The sequence below is a fragment of the Cyanistes caeruleus genome, chromosome 3 (assembly GCF_971803275.1).
Source record: "Cyanistes caeruleus chromosome 3, bCyaCae1.hap1.1, whole genome shotgun sequence".
NCBI classification, from domain to species: domain Eukaryota; kingdom Metazoa; phylum Chordata; class Aves; order Passeriformes; family Paridae; genus Cyanistes; species Cyanistes caeruleus.
In genome coordinates, this window is record NC_141703.1 from 89908638 (window position 1) to 89930671 (window position 22034).

The 22034-nt window shown below is 46.2% G+C and overlaps 1 protein-coding gene across 1 annotated transcript in view; it reads left to right on the forward strand.

The window, feature by feature from the left end:
• The first annotated feature begins 266 nt into the window (after positions 1-266).
• The window catches only part of FSTL1 (follistatin like 1), a 52179-nt gene continuing 30411 nt past the window's right edge, over positions 267-22034 (forward strand). The window contains exons 1-3 of the mRNA XM_086883799.1: positions 267-317; positions 455-715; positions 814-873. Coding sequence (XP_086739925.1) covers positions 267-317; positions 455-715; positions 814-873 — 372 coding nt within the window. The remainder of the gene's footprint in view (positions 318-454; positions 716-813; positions 874-22034) is intronic.

Here is a 22034-nt window from a genome sequence, read left to right on the forward strand (position 1 = left end):
GCCTGGCACGAAGCTCTGTCTGCCTGTTTTGCTCAGAGGACATTTGGATCCTAAGATATATGGGTTTAAACCCTTATTTTTAAACCCATATCCTGACCTGAGTGACACCTGTAGCTGTGGCCAGCACTTCAGTGGCCTCAGGGCTGGAGCGTGGGGGGACGGTGGGTTGAGTCGGTGAGTGAGTCCCGCCTGTGGAGTAGCCACCTCGTGCCTCAGTTTCCCCATTTTTGTGATAATGTAGGGGGCGGCTGCGACCCCTCGGCGGGATGCTCTTGGCCGGGCTGGCGGGCATCCGCGCCCCGGCACGGCTGTCGCCAGTCCTGAGCCCCCACCGGGGCAGGGCTCGGGGAGCCTCCCCGGCCCCGCGTTCCGCGCGGCGGGGGTGTGAAGCCGGGCGTTGTGGGGCGGCAGCCGAGTCCCCTGGACGCCCCTCAGCCTCCCGCTGCCTTCAAAGGCCGCCGAGGTCGCCGTGGGGCGCCGAGGGGCCGGCGGCGGGAGGGACGGGGGCACCGCCGAGGGGCGGCGGGGAGTGGGCGGGGGCCGGGGAGGAGTCGGCCCCGGGGCGGGGGTCGGGCCGGGCCGGGGGTGGAGCCGCGGGCTGGCGGGTCGGGGCGAGGGGGAGCCCTCCCCTTCCCTTCACGAGCGAGCCGGAGCCGGGGAAGGCGCCTCCGCAACTCCTCCTGCCCCGCCGGTGCCGCCCGCCGCCCGCAGCATGGTGAGAGGGGTCTCCGGGCGGGAAGTTCGGCGGCGGCGGCCGCCCCGCCGGCCCCGGCCCGGGCCGCGCTCACCGCCTCCCCGCTCCCTCTCTTGCAGATCTGGAAAACTCTCCCGCTGCTCTGCGCCCTGCTGGCCGCCGCCCGCCTGCGAGCCGAGGTAGGCGCGGGGCCCCGGCGGCGGGACGGGGAACGGGACGGGACGGGACGGGGTGGGGACAGCGGGGGCGCCGCGGCGCCCGCCGGGGAGCAGTCGGGACCGGGGAAAGTGGCAGCCGGAGCGGAGAGGGAAGTTGCGGGGCCGACGGGCGCCTCGGTGGGGCCGAGGGGCTGTGTCCGCTCCGGGGCCGGACCCCTGCATCCCGCCTCCGGGACGGGCTCCCTGGGGCAGCCCCCTTTCTTCCCTCCCTCCTTTTCACCATCCCTCCCTTCCTCTCTCTCCCGCGCGCTCTTTCCCTCGCTCTTCTTTTCTTCCTTTCTTTCATTGCGATGACATTGAAAACCTTTGAAAGCCCCCAGCTGCAACCCCCCCAGCTCTGTTGACAGAAAACAAACGGTGCCTGCATTCCCGGTTGCGGCGGCCTCCCTAAAAAGTGAAGTCAGAAACAAAATATTTGATAATTACGGCAGGGGAAATGTGGAAGTGATTTGAGGAAAATGAACTCAAGCTGGGCTGGGAAGGGAGGCCGAGCCTGCCTTCGGAGGAAAGCGGTCCCGCTCGGGGGGCAGCTCGTCCTCCCTCCCTGCATTTTTTCTCCCTACATATTTCTCCCAGATGGTGAGACCCACCCTAGAGCATCGCAGTTTGGCTCCATTAAAAAAACCCAGCAAAACATAAACACGTCTGGTTCCCTCTTTTTCTGCCTCCCATCCGTGGACTGTGCTGCCCGGGTTATGGTAAAGAGTGAGGTTTAGGATGGAGCCCATCGCTGTTGCTCTCTGTCCTCGGGCAAAGCTCTTTGTGAATTCCCTGCAACAGCCAGGTGAGGAGCAGAATTGAGACGGGGTGGTTGTTAGCCAGCACTGTTGGGCTCTGGTCGCTGCTGTCATTAAAACCAAGGGGAGTGGGACTGAGCTGTAGTATGGACCAGCATTTCACATCTGCCTGTACATGGTAATACTGTAATACACATTCTTCTCAAAGCATGACATACTCATGTAGTGAGCATTTCCATGCGTCCTCTCCAACACTGTCCTGAATAAGCCAAATCATGTTTATTCATTTTCTTAGGAAGATTAAATAAACCTTAACCAATGTACACCAACACCTCTGTGGGAAGGTGTCCAGCATCCATAAGAAAAATTACATTAACAGCTAAATAATGATGACACTGGTCTGAGTAAAGTCTTCTGGGATCAGTAACCCAGAGAAACAACCAAAATATAAAATATGTTTGGCCCTGCATTTGTGATTTCATTGGTGTCACTAAGATTGTCGAAGTGCTAAATCCTGCTTTTTGCTGAATGTTCTCTAATTTGTAGTACCTGGATAGCTTCCCAGATGTAAGTACTGTCATGTCTCTGTGTCTCACCTGCAAACTGAAAGTAAGAAAAATGTACAGTCATCATGTTCAAAACTTGGTTTTAAAGGCCAGTTCCTGCTTGAGTGAATAAATTAATTATTATGACTGGCTTCAGAGATAATGGTCCAAATGGCAAGCCAGTGAACATTTTGGTTTGATTCCAGTCTAAGTTCAGCAAAACTTGAGACTGATGACTGAGTTCTGGGTCTGGTTTCAGGGAAAATGGACACTTCAGGCAACTTTGTTTTGGGGCTCTGTTTAATTCCTCTTTGCTGGTAGCTGCCAATATCAGTTCAGTCACAGGTAGCATCCCACCCTCAGGGATATTTAGACCTTCTCATTTTCTAGGGAGTGGGATGTGCTTGAAGGTGAGCTGCTTGTAATTCAGAGACTGCTTTGATGGTTGCCCACTTCTAAATGTAACTTGTTGCTACTTTACTGCATCACTGGCATTCAGTAAGATTAGTGTGGCATTTTCCTGTGTGGTTTTCCCTTTCCAGATTTTGGAAGCGATAACCCTCTCTATGCCTTCTGTTTTTGCTGCAGCTTGCACTTTGTCCCTTTCAGTACATTTGGAATATTAACACTGAGCCTTAAGCTTCTAATCCTTTTGTTAGCAAAACTCTGAGTTGTACTGGGGTTCTTGTACAACATTCATTTCTACAGCATTGTTAGGTGCATAATTAGAGTCTTGAAAGAAAGAAATTGCTTCAGTAAATGTTCCTGGCATAACTTTGTGCAGACTGGAAAATCTGAGGCGTGCCAGAACTTGGGAGCTTTTCTTGGCCTGGTTCAGTAATAGTCACAAGAGCAATAGACGGTGAACTGTACTCCTCGGATGGAGGCCAGCCACCAGCTTCAGACAGCCCCTTTTATCTCTCTCTTCCTGGGTCAGACTCAATGAGGTGGCTGTTCACTCATATTAACGGGGATGCTACAGATGTGAAGTTACTCATATTCTCAGCTAGGGCTCCCAGAGCATATGGAGTGGTTTTTGGGAAACATCCATCATGATAGAGGAAAAGGGAGAGGCTTGAAATGTCTGTTGAATGTATTAAAAGTCAATCAGTAGTTCACATCCTGCTGGAATAAGTTACCTAGTTAACACTGGAGAGGAGTCCAGTAGCTATTTGACTCTGCCCATTGAGGGCTGAAGGGTGGTGTGTGGGACCACTTCTATAGCAGTATCAGTCTGTGTCCCACCAGGATACTTTCACAATTGTGAAAGTTTCACAATAAGAGTGAGGGGTTTTCTTGTTTTTATTTTCGCTTAAACCTCATTTAGAATCTTTGAGAAAGTTATTTTCACCCTGAATTTTAGATATTAGCAAAGAGGTTTATGCCAGCATGAGTATATTGGTGTGAGCTGTGAATACAAGTCTTCTCTTGAATACAGCCTTGCCAAGAGGAGAGGTCACTGACCTGGCCTGCCTTCTGCTCCTTGCAAGTTTTCTGGCCATTCAGAATAATCTCTGAATGGGGCCTGTAGCTGTTCTTTTGAACTATCCTTAACCCATTTCTGGCCAAAGGAGCCAGCCTTTGGAAGGAGTTATGTGTAAATGGTTTAATCTGACTTGTCTCATTTTGGCTAAAAAGGGCAAGCAGAGGAAAGCCAGTGACTCCCCTCTTGTGAGATGTACAGACAGATCTGAGGCACTATAAATCCTGAGCAGCAACAGTGGTGACAAATATCTGGAGGCAGATTTATAACCTTTTCTAAAAGCATGGTGTTTGCAGTGTCTACATCTTTTGTAACCTTGGGATGATTTTTTTTTTTTTTTGCCTGACCTCTGTTTCCCTCAGTGTAATTTTTCTATATGAAAAGCTGAAAAGGGATGTGAAAGGGGAGAGAAAAGGCAGAGGTATCTGTTTGCTTAACTCACCTAAGTGCTTCCTCTTGATCTGACTTGGCTACTTTTTCATGTCAGGAGAGCAGCTCTTCACCCTTTCCAAGACTTGTACCCTTTGCCAGCAGAGTACTTGTGTGCACCAGGGGATTCAGAGCTGGGAATTCAGACGGTCTTCACAGGACTTGGTGTACTTCCTCCCACTGGGCTGTTCACATAGTGTGGCCAGCTTCAGGAGCTTGCCTTGGTCAAACTTTTCCCATGTTTTTGCAATGGACAAAACCTAAAAACTGATGTCTTAGTAAACAAAAAGGATTGAATTGAAATTGAGATCTTTATGCATTGCATAGCTGTATTTGGCCCTGAAGCCATCATTTTAATAAGTTTGCCTTTTGAAATTAAATTATAGAGACTTTATGAATAGTTCAGTCCTGCTTTCACTGATAATTTAGCCAGGACAGTGGACAGAAAAGGCTGCATGGTGGCAATCATGTGGGTAGCTCAGGCTGTTGTTTATACGTGCTGGCTTCGTGCAATAAAACTCACCAGTAACACATTCATAAAATAATTTAATAAAAGTGACTTCCTAGGTATAGTCTAGCAAGCACATCTTCAGTGGAAGAAAAGATTGCATCCATTTTTTCTCCTTGAGCTGGTTTTGGAATGATGGGTGTCTTCCTTCTTAAAATCCTTCCCTTGAGTGCCAGAGCAGGCATTGCTGGAGTTGCATCTCAAGACAATAAGCACCTTTTAAGTGGGGGGGCAGGGAAGAAGTAATTCTTCCCTGGGAGCACAGCAAAGGCTCATCCGTGCAAAGCCTATTTTTTAAGGTGCGTGCTGTGCCACCAGGCAGCTGCTGTGCTGCAGATGTCCCAGGAATTGGAGTCAGGGAGAGGGACCAAGCGGTTCTGTCCAAGGCACCTCATTGTGCTGATGTCCCTGTCCAAATGCCCCATGTAGGAGTGTTTAAACAACCTCCCCGGCTGTTCTGAAGGGGCTGTAACCTCTGAGCTGCAGCACGTGTGGCACAAGCTCTGCAACAGACGTGATGTCGTGTAGCACTTACATGTGCGTGGCACCCAAATGTTGCTTCTCAGATGGAGCTGCTGTCAGAGCCGAGCTGCTTTGTGCAAACGCGCCAGTGGCTGAGTGAATGACTTTATCTGCCAGAGTGCAAATTCCTTGCCGGTAATTAACAGGGGGCTGCTGCTGGGGGCTGCCGAGGAGGCAGCTCTGCTCCCAGCACAGGATGAAGAGACTGGCTGAGTCTCCTGTTGCATTTTCCAGCTGCTGTTATTGGTACAGCTGCTTACCCATCGGGAGGCTTCGGGGCACCTTTGATCTTTCTTGTGTGCTGTTACATGAGCTGAGGAGTGTTTCTCTGTACAGAAGATATTTTGTCACAAGTCTCGGCCAGATGTTTCTTCCCAGACTGATGAGACTCCCATTAACCATATGTATTTCCACCATATATCCTGTGAGCTAGATGAGATTGGTTCCCAGAAATGCCTTGTTTACCTGGGTTGCATCTATCATTGCAGGGAGGTTGGCTTCTGCTTTACTGTGATAGCCATGCTAATCTGTGAATAACCAGCATTTCCTTGGAGAGATTTCTCTCACAGCATTGTCTCTGAGTTTAGCAAGCAAAAAGAGCAGCATGCTGTTGTGCTGTGAAGCGTACTTCCTTCCACAGCTGCATCTGGATGGTAGACAAGGGGTTATAAACATCTGGATTTTACCAGGGTTTGTAGGTGTTGCCACAACTGTGTACAGTTAGATGTGAGCTGGTTAGAGCAGGGGTGTATTTGCTCTCAACTGTGAGGTTCTGATTTCAACTCCTCAGGAGTAAATAAACAAATGGCAAATAAACAAGTCTGGAGGCTTCAGCGTTCCATTAAAGCATAGATAACTGTAGCACAAGCAGCGATTGTGTGACATTTTCTTGCTACTTTTTCTCAACTGTGCTTCAGTACTAATCTGGGCTGAAGACACCAGGCTGCAGCAATGAGTGGCTGTCCTTTGTCTCCCTTGCAAAGCAGCTACCCAGAAGTGAAGTTCATATAAGCTGCTGTGAAATTTTACTACTGTGCTGTACTTTTGTCACTTATTACAGTGTACCTCTTTGTTCTGGCATGGGCCCTGTGGTTGCTTGGGGCAGTGGTTTAGATGAAGGCTGCCTGTAAGAGTTGAAGAAAAGCAAATTCATGTTCCAGTCTTCAAATGTGGAATTTCTTGCAGATGTCTGCACCTTGTTTGGAGTACATCAGGAGGCCTATAAGCTAGAAACAAATTGGAGGCTCTTCTTGGACAAATACCTTGGAAAGAGCAAAGGATTTGGGGTGGATGATTGGGGAGGAGTTTAGTATCTTGTTAACTTCAGCTGGAAGTGAATCCTACATTTCCAGAGTTTGACAGCTAAACAGTGTTTTCCTTGGCTGTACCCTCTCAACTGCTGTCCCAGAGATGGACCTCTAACCACTTTCTTAAAATACCTCAATGCTGTGTAATGGACCCCATAGAACCCAGCTTTTCTTGTTCTTAGTCCTTCCCTTTTGCACTGCAAAGAGCAGCAAACCAGCCTGAAGGAATAATGGAGAGAAACAGATAAAAACACGCCAAGGCAGAGCCTCTGTGTTTCATTAGCAGTAGGAGAGGATTTGCACACCTTATGCTCCAAGCAGAGGAGAGCTGTTTTGACAGCTATTGGTTATCCACTGCTGGCTGTCCCTAGCCAGTACCTGTTCCTTCTGATCCCATCCCTGCTTCTTGCTTCGAGTCCTGAGATAGGATGAAGAGACCTTGGGAATATGAATGCTGGTGGAGCTTCCAGTGCTTAATCAGCTTTTCCCCAACAAATAAAGTTTTCAAGAAAGTGATTTGAAGATTGGTTTATAGCCAGAAACAAATTTTTTAGTTCTGTATCTGTGAGGAGACCTAGAGAGGTCATGGAAAGACTTGCTGTGGAGTTACCTATCGCAGTAGTATTACTCAAACCTGAAAGTCTTCCAGGTCATGGGAGGGGAGCAGAGGATGTTGAAGTCTTCAATAAGAGGGAAGCAAGAGTGGGGTGACTGGAGTGGGATGGCAAGGGTACCTGCCTCTGATGGAGAGATGAATTGGTGAACTGTGTCCTAATGAAAGAGCTCAGGGCCTGTGTGCACTTCCTGCCATCAGAAATGCTATCTTTGTCTGCCTTTTCTTTGTCACCCTGCTGCTGTGGTGAGGTATTTTGGGGTTTGAGTGTCAGAGAGGCAGAACATAAAATTTCCATCCATCCACCAGGATGGGCTTTGGCAGGCACTGGCCAGCTGATAGGTTGGCCTCCAGTGCTGTGTTGTCCAGGGATGGATTTGACAGCAAAGCCTGTTGCTGTTTTCCTGATAATGAGTTGATCTGGAGGACTGTTCCTAGGAAGGTGCCCCTCCATGCTAGAGCAGCCCCTGCCATTTAAGCACTGGTAATTTTAGCCTGAAGCCAAGAGCTTTCCTTCTGCATGATGTAACTCCTTGCATATGTACTTCTTGCTGCTCTGGGACTTTCTTTCCCCTCCCGGTTTTGGCTGCTTTTTCATGTTTATGTTCAAGGAAGCTTAAGTATGAGGGATTGGAATTGTTGTCTCGTTTCCTATATGTAGGAGGAAGCGATTTCATTGGGGAATTTTTGCAATGTCTGGATCATTTAGTTGTCTGGGTGAGTAAAATTCCTCAGGGATAACTGTAAAGGTTGTGACCGAGCTCTGGTCTGCAGTTCATACATTTAGAACCCAGGGCTCTGGAAGATGAAGGTGGCAAGGGACCAAGCATTCATGTCGGAGGCATCGCCTTCAGCTTGGCAGAAAAGCTGCTGTGTTCCTGTCTGAGGACAGAGTGTTTGCTCCACATGATGCAAGCTCTGGGGTATTGCAGTCCTAAGACAATGAATGCCACATGAATAGTGTCAGCCTAATGTTCATGCAATGCTCTCCCTCTCCAATTGCCCTGTGGATGGATGATGGAGAAGTCAGGTTGCAGCAAAGGCTCAGTTTTTCACAAAGCTCTTTTTTCTGTCATCCCCAGGATCGGGGCTTGGACCTGATTGTAGAGGGTGATGTGTAAGGGTAAGGAGAAGCAGGTTAAGAAGGGAGTACTTTTTTTATTCTTTGCTTGTTAAAAAAAACCAGACTGGTTTTTCTACAAGGTATCACTTCATGCTCTGGGATTAGTAGCTGCTTGTACAAACCATAGCCATTAGTGTCTTGTCAAATCCAGTTTTACACATCCCTGATAAGTGATGCCCCCTTCCTGTTCTATGAAAAATGATACCATGCTCTGGAATATCTCAGAGTTAGTAAGTTTATCTTCACAGTCCTTTTCTGTGAGCAAGTAGACCATTAATCTTTTTATTCTCTCCCAACCGTCCTAATTACACCCCGGTGTTCAATGATAATCAGTGCCTCCCCCATGCCATTATCTCCACCTTGTACATGTAGCCAGTTTATGGGACCCCCTCAGCTCAGTGCTTAGCATGCCTCTTTTAATCTCCTTATAGCTCCCTTCCTCCTGTCAGTGCAGGAAGGGAAACAGAGATGTATGTGATCTTCTTCTCTGTTTGGTGTTACCTTTGAACCTTCTCAAGCAACTTTTGAACCAAAAAGCCGGTTTCAGCCGTGTTTAGTAAAGAGTGTTAATTTCCTATAGGATACAATGTTGCTCTAAGTTTTGTAAAAGTAGGTGCACTTACTACTGCCTTACTAGAGGGAAAGCTTGAGGGTGAGATCAGCTTCTACTACTGGCCAGAGAAGCAATTTATGAGCATTCCCCAGCGATTTTGGTTCATACCTTTATAGCCACTAAATGCCATCAGCCTCAAGACAGTAATCTGTGGGAAGCAGTTTGTAGAACAACTTATTGTTGCTCAACTTGGAACTCAGTGCTTTGTCTTCTCCTCTTCAGCGCTCAGACCTGTGTGCAGTCCACCAGGAGGGTGTTGTGGAGGAAACTGAGCCAAAGCATAGCTAATCAGGGGGCACAAAATGTGGTTTGTTACACCTCCTGCGCACCCACACCCGTGCACACAGAGCCACTGTGCTCAGTCGTGTTACTTGCCAGTAACTCCTGCAACCCAGGCCTGGGATGGGAGAATGGAGGATGTAGCAAAATTTCCAGTCAATGTGGATTATTTGTGGATTTCCTATCTTGCCGAGTGAGTGTTAAATCTCACTGTGGTATGTGAAAAGCTTGAATTTACGCAGTGCCAGCACTGTGCCTGGGCCACTCCTGGCTTTGTGCACGTGAAAACTGAAAGAGATGGGAGAACAGCTGGATGTCAACACCTCCTTGCAAATCACTGCCAGACTTTTCTGCAGTGCAGTGGCACACATCCAGAGGCTGGGGTGAGTTAGGCCATCCTGGCTGCAGATGCAAGGTCAACAGTAAACCAGGATTAAACAGAGACAACTATTTGAGGTTTGGGTGTTTTGGTTTTGTTTCAGGTTAGTATTTATTTGCTGTGGGGTTTTGGCAGGGTGGAGGGACTACAGCAGACTCTAAGAATCTGTGGTTCAAACACTTTAGAGCCTGTGGGCATCAAGAAAATGCAAACAGACTCTTTGCAGACCAATTTGTCCTCACTCTTAGCATGATTCCGTGATTTGTATGTAGGCTTTGGGCAAGGTACCTTATTCCTCTAAGCTGTGGTGCTCACATCTGTAAAACAAGGATAACAATGATTCTGTGCCTCATAACTGGGTTTATAAAGCTGAATGCATTCCTGTTAAGAAAAGTTTAAAAGCTCTCATGTAGAAGATGCAGCAGGCATTGCAGAGGTTCATTCTCCTTGCCAGCAACAATAACAATAGTAAGAAAAATGGAGACAAAATGTAGACCAGAGTTACTGGGTGATACAGCAATTTCTTGCCAGCCAGTAAAGATGTGCAAAAAGGGCTTAATATGGGCCACCTTGAAGGTGTGAACCAATGGCTCACAGCTGAAAAAGAGGTGGTTGAATGTTTTGATAAAGCCAGAGAGAGAAAGAAGCAGATCGTTAAGTGGGAGAGCTGGGGTGTCTCAGAGGGGATTGCATTTCTGGGGTGCGTTTACTCTCTCAGGAAAGCAGTAAGTACCTCTCCATCCCCTAGTATCTCAGAGGGAAAAAACTAGAGCTGTGCTGTAAGGGCAGCACTTGACATTATGGCAATGTAGATTTCCCAGTGTTCTGGTTAAGTAGAGAACCTTACACAGGGCATAGTCCCTTGTTTTCCCTGACAGGTCTGCCAGAGGTTGACAAGGCAGAGAAGATGGGTTAGTGATTTCCATTGGTTGTCATGGAAACTAATGGAAATTACTCTTTTTTTCTGTCTATAGTATATGAAGATTTTGTTAAAACAACTAGGAAGCGTTCTTTTTCTCTCTGTTTTGTTTTTAACACTTTAATTGCTGACTTCTGCTCTTCAAAAGTACTTTGTTAGCAGGATTTTCCTAGGGAAGTTTGTATACAGTTTTTGAATGCTATAAAGTTTGTATTGGGGATGAGCATCTGAAGTAGGGCAGCTAGCTGCTGGGCAGTTTTGTGTGCTGAATTGCTTTCCACCCTGACAGCTTCTGCAAGGTACCCATGTGACCATTTGCAGATGATTAGCTACTCTGAAAAAGCACAAGCTGGATAAAAGGGGGATGATAATGCCAATTTATCAGCCAGTGATTTGTCAGGCTTGCTGACATAGTGATGGTGAAGAGCTTAGAGAATTTCAGATTAGAGGTGTGGGTGTAACACAACATATTATTATTACTATTTCATGTAAACATCAGCATGTCTTGTTGCTAAAAATATGGCTGTCTACCAACTCCACTGACACTAGAAGGGGCAATTTTCCCCATAGATTAGTAGATGGAGAGGCCAGAAGGAGCTATTGTGCTTTAGTTCTGTCCTCTTGCCTAATTCAGCCCAAATATCTAGGTTTTTATTAATTCCATTTGCTCTGGACTCTACAATGTGATTTAAAAACATCTAATCTTGATTAAGTAATTACTACAAATGGAAAATACCACTGTGTTTGGTATGTTGCTGCAGTGGTTAATTACCCACATGCTGTTACACCTAATTTCTGGCTTGCATTTGTCTAGTCTTGATGTGTAGATGCTGAATCTTCTGTTTAATCCACTAAACAGAAGAACCTTTAGTCCAATGTGTCTGTTCCCCGCTGCTGTAACTGTGGTCTGCGCAAGGACTGCTCCCAGACTTGCCTTTGGCAAACTGAACAGTCTGAGCTCCTCAAGCCATCCACTGGCAAGGTGAGTTTCCCAACCTCTTGCTCAGTCTCCACGCAATGCGTCACCTTTGCCAGTGTGCTAGTGCTCCCTCTGTGATGGCAGGGCACCTCCATGTTACTGGGAATCCATAAATACTGGGCAATATAAATTGTGAAAAGAAGAAAGGCAAAACCACTATGTGCCCTAATTTACTGCTAGGGAGTTGATACACATTAACACACCCACCATCAGGAAGCACAGCTGGTAAAGCTTTCCCAACCTGGGGGCGGGGGGTGTGCTCCCCTACTACACAAATGTGCTGTTGTTCTTACCAGCTAAAGCCTTGGTTTTGAGTTTCCTAAAATACATGCTTAAGTTAAAGGTCAATATTTGTAGGCTTTCTGACCCTCTTCACTTCACAGGTGAGATTTGACTGGTCTGGGAGCCAGGAGGTGGGTTCAGCACAGCTTGTGTCCTGTAGCAGGCAAGCGGCCGAACTGCATCTCTTCAGCCAGCTGGAGCCTGTCCTCAGGCAGCCTCAGCTGAAGCTTGCTGGGACTCCTGTGCTCCCCAGCCCTGAGGATGGTGTCCCTTTGTCTTTAAGTAGGGATGTTGGATTTTTTTCTCCTCTGAGAGAAAGTAGGAGGCTGTCTGTGTTTCTTGGCCTCAGGTCCCTTCTGATTCACATCTTGGAAAGACTAAATGGGCAAGGCTGAAGGTTTGTGCTTTCACAGCTTTAAGGCATCTTCCTGCATGACAGTCTTTACACGGCAGCAGAGGCATTCTGATAAAGAGAGCTCATGCACTTTTTCTGTGGCCAAGCTAGTTGGAAGTCTTGTTTTGTCAGTGATGAGAGGTGAGAGGAGGTAGTTCCCTTTCCTGAGGTGATGCTTTCACCCTGTGCTCTGCTGCAAGCTTGAAGATAATTTTCAATAAAATTCTGGCAAGATGCAACGAAGCCCAGTTTCTCAGGGCTGTGATTTTTAGACTTGTAGCCAAACTTCCTAAAGACATGCATTTAAAGGAGTGGTTACAGAGTGTGTGAGTTGCTCTGCCTGTGAGCTGCCCTGAAGAAAGGTGAGCATCTCCTGTGCTGCTTTGTCTTTGTGCTCCCTCTTCTTTTTCCTCTGCCCTTAGGCAGCTGAAAACTGAACTCTGCCCCCAGAATAACTCTGGATGTTTGTGATGAGGGTGAAGATAGTTTTTAATTTTTTATCTTTACAGGCATGAATGAAAACATTGCAAAACAGAGCATAGGGAGTGCAAAAGAGGTGCCCTCCCTCTCTGCTCCATCACATTCCCTACAGCCCCTGTGACAGATGCCCTTTGTTGGCTGCTCTGTCTTTTGGATGCAGGAGAACATTAATGCTTTTTCAGAGAAGCTGTGGTCTGTCCCCATGGTTCCTCTCATTTAAAACCTCTCCTTTGGAGCCTCCAGCAGCGTACAGGTGAGGGGGGATTTCCACCTCGCCACAGGACATTTACCCATGGTCTCCTGCTGGAATGGGCAACTTGTCAAGTGTTCATTTATTGCAGGAGGGCACTAGGTGATGTACTCAAGGACATAAGGTACCATGACTGAAGGGTGGATACAGAAGCATTCATCAGCTTAATTCTGTTTCCTTGCTCATACTCATGCAGTGCATGGCAGGATAGTGCCAGGGAACAACTGCAGTTGTTGGTGGAAGGTGAGGGTGGGCTTACCTGGCAGGACTTGCAAGGCTTCCCACAGACTTCCTGTGTGGTATTGGATTAGTGCTGAAGACAGATAATGTAGCTAGCATTCATTTAGTCTCTTAAATGATGATAGTGGTCTGAGCCTAAGTACTTCAAGATGGGTGTTTTGGTAGAATTTTCCTGGTCCTGTGTTAGTGTGTAAGATCCTTAAAGGAGAGCTTTCTACCCCATGACCCCATTGAGGTGATAATGCAGTGTAGTTCATGCCTGCTTTCAGGAAGCAGCTATCTGATCCAGCAGTGGAGAGTGTGCATACAGCTATCTCAGCTTTCATACCTAGGCCTGTTTGTTTAGCCAGCAGGTGTTCACACAGTAAGTACCAGGAGCCCCAAATTAGTTCCTTTCAGCCTCTGTCCCATCCAGCAGCATTATGTGTTCCTAAGAGGTTGTTGAAAGCATTAGGATGTCTCGGGGAGCAGTGCCCATATTTGCATCATTATTTTTTATAGGATTTAGCTGTTAAAAGCCAGGCACACTGCATACTGCTGGCTGCTGTCCCAGTGTTAGTATAGTCTGATCTCTTTGCAGTTGAATGGTTTCCGACAGGGAAGTGGGGAAGGGAGGAATTAATATCTTGGCTCAGATGAAGATACAAAACTTAGGTAAGAAACATGGTGAAGTCCATGCATGGAGAATGCAGATGTGTAAAGCATGTGTTTCACAAACTGTTGCTTGGTGTGTTTGATGACATACGAGAAGGTGAAGGAACAAGATTTAATGGAACATTGATATGACTGGAAGAACAGCATCCCTTATAGCAGGGCTATCCTGGTATTTTGGAGGATATGAGGCTCATGAAAGTCAATTGTATTTTGCTGTAACAAAGGACTTGGAGGATTAGGCTTGGACAGCTGAAGTGCAGTGTGGCCACAGCCACCTGCGGCAGCCTTTGGCTGAGATTGCCATCATGCAGCAGGGATGACTGGACAGGTCGTGAGCATGCCCTGCAGTGCTTATGGCACAGTATGCACAGGTAATGCACTGGTAAAGTGTGGGGCAGCTGTATCAAGGGAGATGAAGCAGTGAGCTGGAACACCTCAGCAGGAACTGCTCCACAACCAAAGTTGGGATACCTTTGCTGTAGAGCACAAATTCATTGCTAAAGAAGAGAAGGAAGCAGTCACAAACAGTGTCCCTTTTAGAGACTTGATTTTCATCCACACCCTGGACTTAATGTTGCTGACTGAAACATTAAAGGCTTCTTGTATTAAGGTTCACTGCTGGGACTAGATTTTGTTTGTGTACATGTTTCACAGTGTCAGGGTTGCCAAGGGCAAGAGCAAGCATGGGTAAGGGGGTTGTGGTTCACCCAGTAGGTGAGAATTGGTGTCAAGGCCTCATGAGTGACAGGCCCTTAAAGATCAGCACAAATATGGAAGACTTTCACGTTCACAGTAAGATATTTAGCATCTCTTTGGTGAGGACTCTTTCCTTCTGAGTTACTGCATTGAAGTGGCTCAGGAATTAGAAGTGCTGGAGCACTTAAAGCACAAGTAGGAACATGGAGCCAGCAGCTGGATTTGCCTGGGCTGTGATGAAGTTGTTCAGTGTTGTGATTGCAGTAAATCTTTCATTACAGGCTAAGATTATTTACCATATCTTGCTTTTGCCATAAACTAAAGGAGCAGACACATACCATCCCTTCAGCTTGGTGAGACAACTTTCTAGGGCTGGTGTCTTGCCTGTGTCTGACCTGAAGTGCCTGCACCCTCAGAAGGTCTGGGTGTTTGGCAGGGAAGGACTGGTTTGCAAGTTTTATTCTAGGAATGCTGTTAGACCTTCAGTAAGGAACTTGTGGGGCTTCTTGGGGTAGTGGGGTTTTTTGAGAGGGTATTTTTGGCTTTGTTTGTTTGCTTGTTTTCAGGTTATTTCAAACTGAGCTAACCCAAGTTACTGAACAGTAACTTAGGTAAGTTAGTAAGTTAATGAGCAGTAAGATTGGCTTTCTTTGCAAAACAAACCAATACTCAAAAAGTTCTGTGTTGAGTTCCTGAACCTTTCATTGCACAGCATTAGACTTTCAGTAACTGCAAAATTTCCAGATGGCCTGCAGCACCTTACATTGGTTAACTGTGGTGCAATACATTGCTGCAGTATCACATGCTATTTCTAAAATCATTTTGGGTGAAACCAATCATGTTGTCTTAATAGATTTCCTACACCCTGCACATTAATACAGGTAGAGTCTAGTGTAGCTTTGTTTAACAAAGCAAATGGGACATCTAGTACATGAGATTTACATCTACAATACACAATGATATGTACTTTTAAGGTTTTTTCTCAGTATTCAAAGGCTACCAGTGATTTCCTGGCATGCTTAAGTCAAAGCTGGCTCTGGGGATGTATTTTAATAAATGCTTTGGGTGTGTGAATTTCCTGGGTTTTCCTATATCTTTGTCAAAAAAGAAAACCTATTGTCCCTTCTAAGTTTCCTATCTTAATTTCTTTCAACACATTGCATTTTACATCTGAAATCTGCTCTGCATAGGAGCAGAGGGTCTGGTTGCATTGGGAATTGTAAAAGCAGACTGCTTCTACATTCAGGTGATGTCATTCCTGGAAGGGAGTCCTAGAAGGGGAGGGTGGTGTCAGTAGTGCAGGTATTGGGGTCAGGAGGGCTTCCTTATACCCAGTTAGGCGGTGGAGGATGCTCCTACTTTTACAGTAGGCTCTGAGCTAGTGGGAGCATGAGCAGTGCTGATAACTCTGGCAGACCTGGCTTTATATTTTGCACCTACAGCTCCCTGCCCTCATGGGGAGCAGTAGCTAGCCAAACCAGCCTTTCCAACAGCAAAGAACACTGCATCAATTTCTGTAGAATAAACATCTTTCATCACCTCTGTAGCTGCTTTATTTGCCTTTTTTTTTTTTCAAGTCTCTTCTAGGCCTTTCATGGCAAGGAAGACATTTTGTTCTGTTCTTATCTTTTCTTTCTCTCCTTCAATATACAGTCTGGGAACTCACCACTCGTCAGCAATACAGTCTAATATGCTGGGCTGCAAACTGTAGTGGCTGAGGCACAAGCATGTATTTCTTTCTGCTGACTTTATTAGAGGAGCAATAAATTCTGGCTGGCCAAAAAGGTGGACAGCCAAGGCTGGCAGACAGCTGTGCAAGCTAATGTCTTAAACTGCTGCAGTTGGATTTGCCAGATGCTGCCTTCTGAAACCTTTAGTCTGCCTCTGCTTTGTGTCTATCAGAGTTTATTTTTTCCCCTTAGAAAGTAATGGCAAAAATTGGCTCGTCTTCACTTGGGTTCTGCAGGAGAAGCTAACATCCTACAGGGATATTTCCTTTCACCCCCCAGTGCAGCCCCGGCTGCAAATGAGACACTTAATGTCATACATGGACTTTGCTAAAGTTGTGGCAGAAGCTGGGGCTGTCCCATGCTTAATGAAGACTGCAAGAATAGTGTGACCTTCTTTTTAGTTACTCACTACATTCATTGAATGAGAAATTTTCTGTGGAATACCAAAATTGTTTATACTGCATTAAGCAAGGGAAGTTTGCCAAATATTTTATGCTTGTTTAACTTAGAATATGTCCAAACTAACCCTGCCTTTGATTTGATTTTGACATAAAGCATGAAAAACACCAAGTTTCAGCCTGCCACATATGTCTCTCTGGTGTCTATATAGTTCCACAAACAAGGAGTTTTGTGGAGAAACATGAGCTCAGCCATTTCTGCATTTTTGCAAAGGGAGAGCATGGCCACTGCCCTCACTTTGTGGAGCTGAGCTCTTCAGATCAGAGGGGATATTTTCAGGCAGTGTTAGGCTGGTGCTTTGGGCTGGGTTTCCAGTGAGGCTGAAGGCTTTTGTTTCCTTTCTGTATCACTAAGCATTTCCAACATCTGTGAATGTCAGGCTGTTTGGAGGAATGTTCTCCCCTGGCTGAAGAACTGAAGAAGATCAGATGATTTTCTCTTTGAGGGAGGAGGTTAAAGGGAGGCATGCAGGGCTGGATACAAAAGGTAAAAAGGGGAATGTCAGTCCTCTGTAGTATGGTTCCCAGGAGGATGGAAAGCCAAGCTCAGATCATCAGTGGTGTCACCTGATTCAAGGAGTAGCAGTTGGGAGCCCCAGTGGTTCAAAGCATGGGTAGGGTTGTGTTTGCATGTTGCATCACAAACACTCACTCTGATTAGGGAGACCAAAAATTCACAATGTCTGGCTTTTTGCTGTTGTATGGGAAAACAGAGACACATAAAAAATATTACCATTAAATGAGCAAGCAAAAAAACCCCATGGAAATAACCTGTTGCTAAGCCAACTGACCTGGCTTTGGTTATTAGAGACCTGTTGTCTGTGCAGAGATCTTGGCTTCCACTGCTACTATAAACTTCTAGGTTTCTGGGACATTTCCTAAAGTCTGGCACAATCACCTTCATTGCTTAGGGAGGAATTGCTGCTGTGTGAATACCTCTCACATCTGTGGGGGCCACTGCAAGATATATTGTCATGTATCTTTTTCTACCACCTTCTTTTTTCCTTGAATACTCCCCTATCCCATGTTCCTGAGCTGGAAAGTGTAAATCTGCTGACCTGCAGCTCCAGCTGCTGTGAAAAATTAGTTTTTTCATGGCGGGGAGATATGTGCTGCTTATGTGGCTGCTGTTTGTGTGATCAGGGCAAATGGCACTTTTGAAGGTGGTGCCTTGTGTTGGCAAGACCTGGCTGCCCAGAAGGACCCTGGCCCTTCTAGGGGTGAATTACTGCAGGTGAGTGTTGTTCTGGTATTGGGGAGGAAGACACCTAGGACCTGTAGTCCTGGGCTCTGGCTGCAGTTGGTTAGTTATTTCTCAATGTTTTTTCCTTATACGGTCCAGAGCATCTATAATTTTATTTTGCTGTCTGCTGCATCATCAATCTCAGCCCATTAGAGCATTTAAAATCATAGAATACCCTGAGTTGGAAAGGACTCGCAAGGATCATTAAGTCCAACTCCTGACCCTGCACAAGACACCTCAAGAGTCACACCCTGCACCCAACAGTGTTGTCCAGATGCTTCTTGAACTCTGTCAGGCTTGTGCTGTGACCACTTTTCTGGGAGCCTGTTCCAGTACCCAACCACCCTTCTGGGTGAGAACCTTTTCCAAATATCTAACCTTAACCTCCCCTGATGCATTTTCATGCCATTTCCTCAGGTGCTATCACTAGTCACCAGATTTTTTGCTGCTTAATTTGCTGCTGAATTACTTGAGCAGATGTCAAACCTCTGTAAGGCAGGCTGTTGCTACATCTTTCTTACTTTAACCAAAGACAAGTAAATAAAGTCATCACATCCAGGTGGTTTTCATCCTTTGTCGAGAGATGTGGTGGCAACCACTGACTCGGTACTGTTAAGAGCACAGGGCTATGCTTCTCTTTTGAGCAAATATAAATAAGAAAAGATGAAGGCCAGCCATGGGGATGTGAGCTGCCTGTGTGCTCGGCCCCACAGTGCTTGCTTTCCCAGTAAACTAAGAGGGAATTTTCATGAGTGGAGCAGCAGTAGCTCAGCCACCTTCACAGGCAAAGGGTTTGTAGTACCTGTGAATTCAGACTGCTGCTGGCTGCACTCTTTCAGGTCCTGAACTTCATCCCATGATGTGGTTGCTTGATGAAGGAATATAAAGCACATACTGGTATCTGCTGCCACACAATCCAGGTTCCAAGGGGACCTTAGCTCCAGGGGATGGTCATGTCCTACCTGCCCTGCCTCTTCTCTGTGCTCTCAGTCATGTCCTGCCCCTGCCCCTTCTATGAAAACTTCCTGAGGATTCAGTTCTTCACCCTTGTACTATTTGTCCTGTTTTCTTCTGGCCTCAGCCTTGCTGTCTGTAATGACAGATGACCTGAAAGGGAGATGTACCCCCACTGCCTTTCATTTCATCACTTCACGCTGTACCCCCAAGCAGAAGATGCCTGCAAAATCCTCAATCCCAGAAGAAAGCTCGTTTGGCATTCCTGTTTAGTTTGTATTTGAGCAATGTGATTTGGATCTGTGAGCTGTAATGGGAAAAATTGTTCTCAGCAGTTACTGAAGTTAAAAGAAGAGACAGAAGTAAAAAGGCGCTAAAACGGTCACTGTGTGTAAATTGGTGATTTCCACAAACATGCACTAAATTGCTACAGTCCTTGAGAGATGCAGCCATCTCCCCACAAGCAAGAGGCAGCAGGGTGACTTTCCCACCAAATTCAGGCTGTTGCAGAGGTGATGATGTCTGCTCTGTGTTCTGAGCACAACTTTAACAATTCCTTGAACAGGGACAAAACAACTTAATCTTGTTCTTAGAAACCATTGACCTTTTTCTGTTGACACTTGAAAAGGAAAAGTCACCCTGAGGCAAACTTCTGACATGGAAACATTTCAACCTGAGCAGTTCAGTGCTGGCAAAGTTCTCAGTAGTGGAAAAGATGTCTTAATAAGAGAAAGTGTCAGGCTGCTTTTAAGCATTAGGGTGCTACCTGTGACACCCATAACAGTGGGTGACACCTTGAATTCTGTGAATCTGCTGGCTCAGCTGCTCTCCATTTTTCAGAGGACCTTTAGAGGAGGTCAGGCTGTGGAGTACAAACTGGAGTTGGAGGGGAATCAGAGCTGCTGTTTCATATACACAGCTTGGCATGTCTTTGTATTTTCCAGTCACAAGGATGTCTTGCAAATACCAGATGTGTGGAAAACTATGCCTTTACCTTGGCCTTTACTACATTTCCCATCATGGTACTTGATTCCTTACAGGCTGTGGCTGAGATTCTGCCATGGCTTTAGCAATGTCTGCATTATTAAATTAAACTTGCACAGGATTGTTTGCCAACTGTGGGGCCAAGGGAGACTGAATGGCCAACATCTGTGCTGCTGTTAGACTGTCTTAGCTCTTATTTAGAGATGCATGTGAATTACTTGTTTACTGGGGGTCTGTGCTAACCCCTAAACCATGTCTGAGAACTTGCAGACCACACCATTGGCCCTATTCTCTGAGCTTGGATGTCTGGGATTTTCCTGCTAGTGCCTGATCTCTTGAATTTCCCAAGGTAAGCACAGCCTCTGAGCCTTGGTGCTCTGTGCCTGTCCCAAAACCATAGAGTTCCTCAGTTTTTCCCTTTGTGGTTTTCAGTAGTGGATTGCACTCTGTCAGCCCTTGGTGGCTTCTCCTACTGCCTCGGGGTATTCCTGCCCATAGCTGAACTTCAAGCAGCTTTGTTGGGATTAGCCCAGACATGGAGGATTACTGAAATATCTGTGATATGTTATGAATTCACTCCATTTAGTGCTCTAAACTCTTCCTCCTTACTTCTGAATTATCAGCCTTAGCTACTGCTTACGAGTTTGTTAGAAACACCAGCATGGAGATGAGCCGACACCTCACGATGAATTGACATAATTTATTGTGTGCCATGGAGGAGTCTTCAATCTCCAGTTCTGGTGATACAACTGCAAGTAGCATAGGGGTAAAAACTTGTGTAACACAGTTTTCTGGTGTATGGGTTGTGTCTCTGCTATGAAATCTTGTCTGTGTTTTTGAGCAGTGGAGAGCTATGCAGTAAAATGAATCTCCCGTGAAGGCTGCTCGTCCTGATATTTCTTCATGTTAAATTCCTTCACCAACAGCTTCAAGGACAATACTGTATTGCACAGACACTTAATGCTGTAGAATTTGTCTTGGGAAATAATATAATTGCATTTTTTTCATAACAAAGCCATTATACTGTCAAAAGCCTAATTTTCTGTTACATTAGCCGACAGCCAGCAGAGATTGCTGGGAAAAGAAAGTGCTTAGCTTAACCTAAATTTTTTGCTACCAAGAAAAATGGAATGAAAACAAAATGAATTTATAATGAAATGGATTTATTTCTGGGCTTTCCTATTGTGCTGTTGTTTGCTTTCTTTGAGGGCATTTAGAGCTGATTAGCAGCCCTGGAGACAGAAGTCCATTATTTACCCAAAGAGCAGCCAAGAATGGAGAGACAACAATGCAGCTTTCCTCCCTCCCTTTTTCTCTTATCCTCTGCATCCCTCTTGCATTCCCAAAACAAGCCTCAAATTTTCCCAGAAGGGAGCATTCTTCATCAAAGAGAGGACAACTAAGTCTGTGTGGTCTGCTGCCTTCTGTTGGAGATGCCAGCAGAGGATTTGCTGGAGGTCTCCAGTTCCTCGGGGTCAAGTCCCCGTGCTGGGAGAAGTGTGGGATGCCTGCCTGGACTGTGGGAGGCAAAGGGCTGGCAAGGGTGTCTGAATCCATCTGTGCTTAACCAGCTTTCTGGGAAGCAGGATCACAAGGGCTGTTCGAGGAACAAGGAAGACAAACGTGTGGTCCTGCTGAAGAGATTTTGCAAAAGCCTGCACAAAAAAAAAAATGCTTCTTTCCGTGGGAATCAAAACTAGGGGGAAAAAGTGGGAGAGCCAGATATGAGCTGGTCTGTGGCAGTATCTCTACCCACCTCCTCCTCCCTGGGTCTTAGGAATTGTTCCTGGAATCTCTGCATGCTCTATCTGTGGTGCATGGGCACTTGGATACCTGCTGAGATTGCAAGCATCCATGGCAATTGTTGCCTGTAGCATGGCATTTTTAATTGCAGGTTTAGAGGCAATTACAAATACTTTGAAACATAGCCCTGGTTTATTGGAGAAGGTTTACAATGTGGGGAAAATGCTGTCTTTTGTCTCTCAGCTGCCCACTGAGGTAACAGCATGCCCAATAATGGATATCAGCTCCAAAACAGTAGGGGATTTAGTTCTGAAGGTGGCTGTTCCCTCTCTGAAGCAAAACTAGAGCTGCCTCATGTTGTTCTGTTTGTTCCCAGACTATTGTAACCATGAGTAAATCCATTCTACTTTGTCTCCATCCCTAATCTTGCATGTCACATCTTATACAGAGGATTCTTTTTCCCCGGAAGGAACAGGAATTGGATGATCATGGTTTACTGTCCTGATTAGAACCTTAGCTAAACTTGCACTGTAGTGAAAATATTAAATTCAGTTTTGTAACCTTTCCTTGCCCTCTTC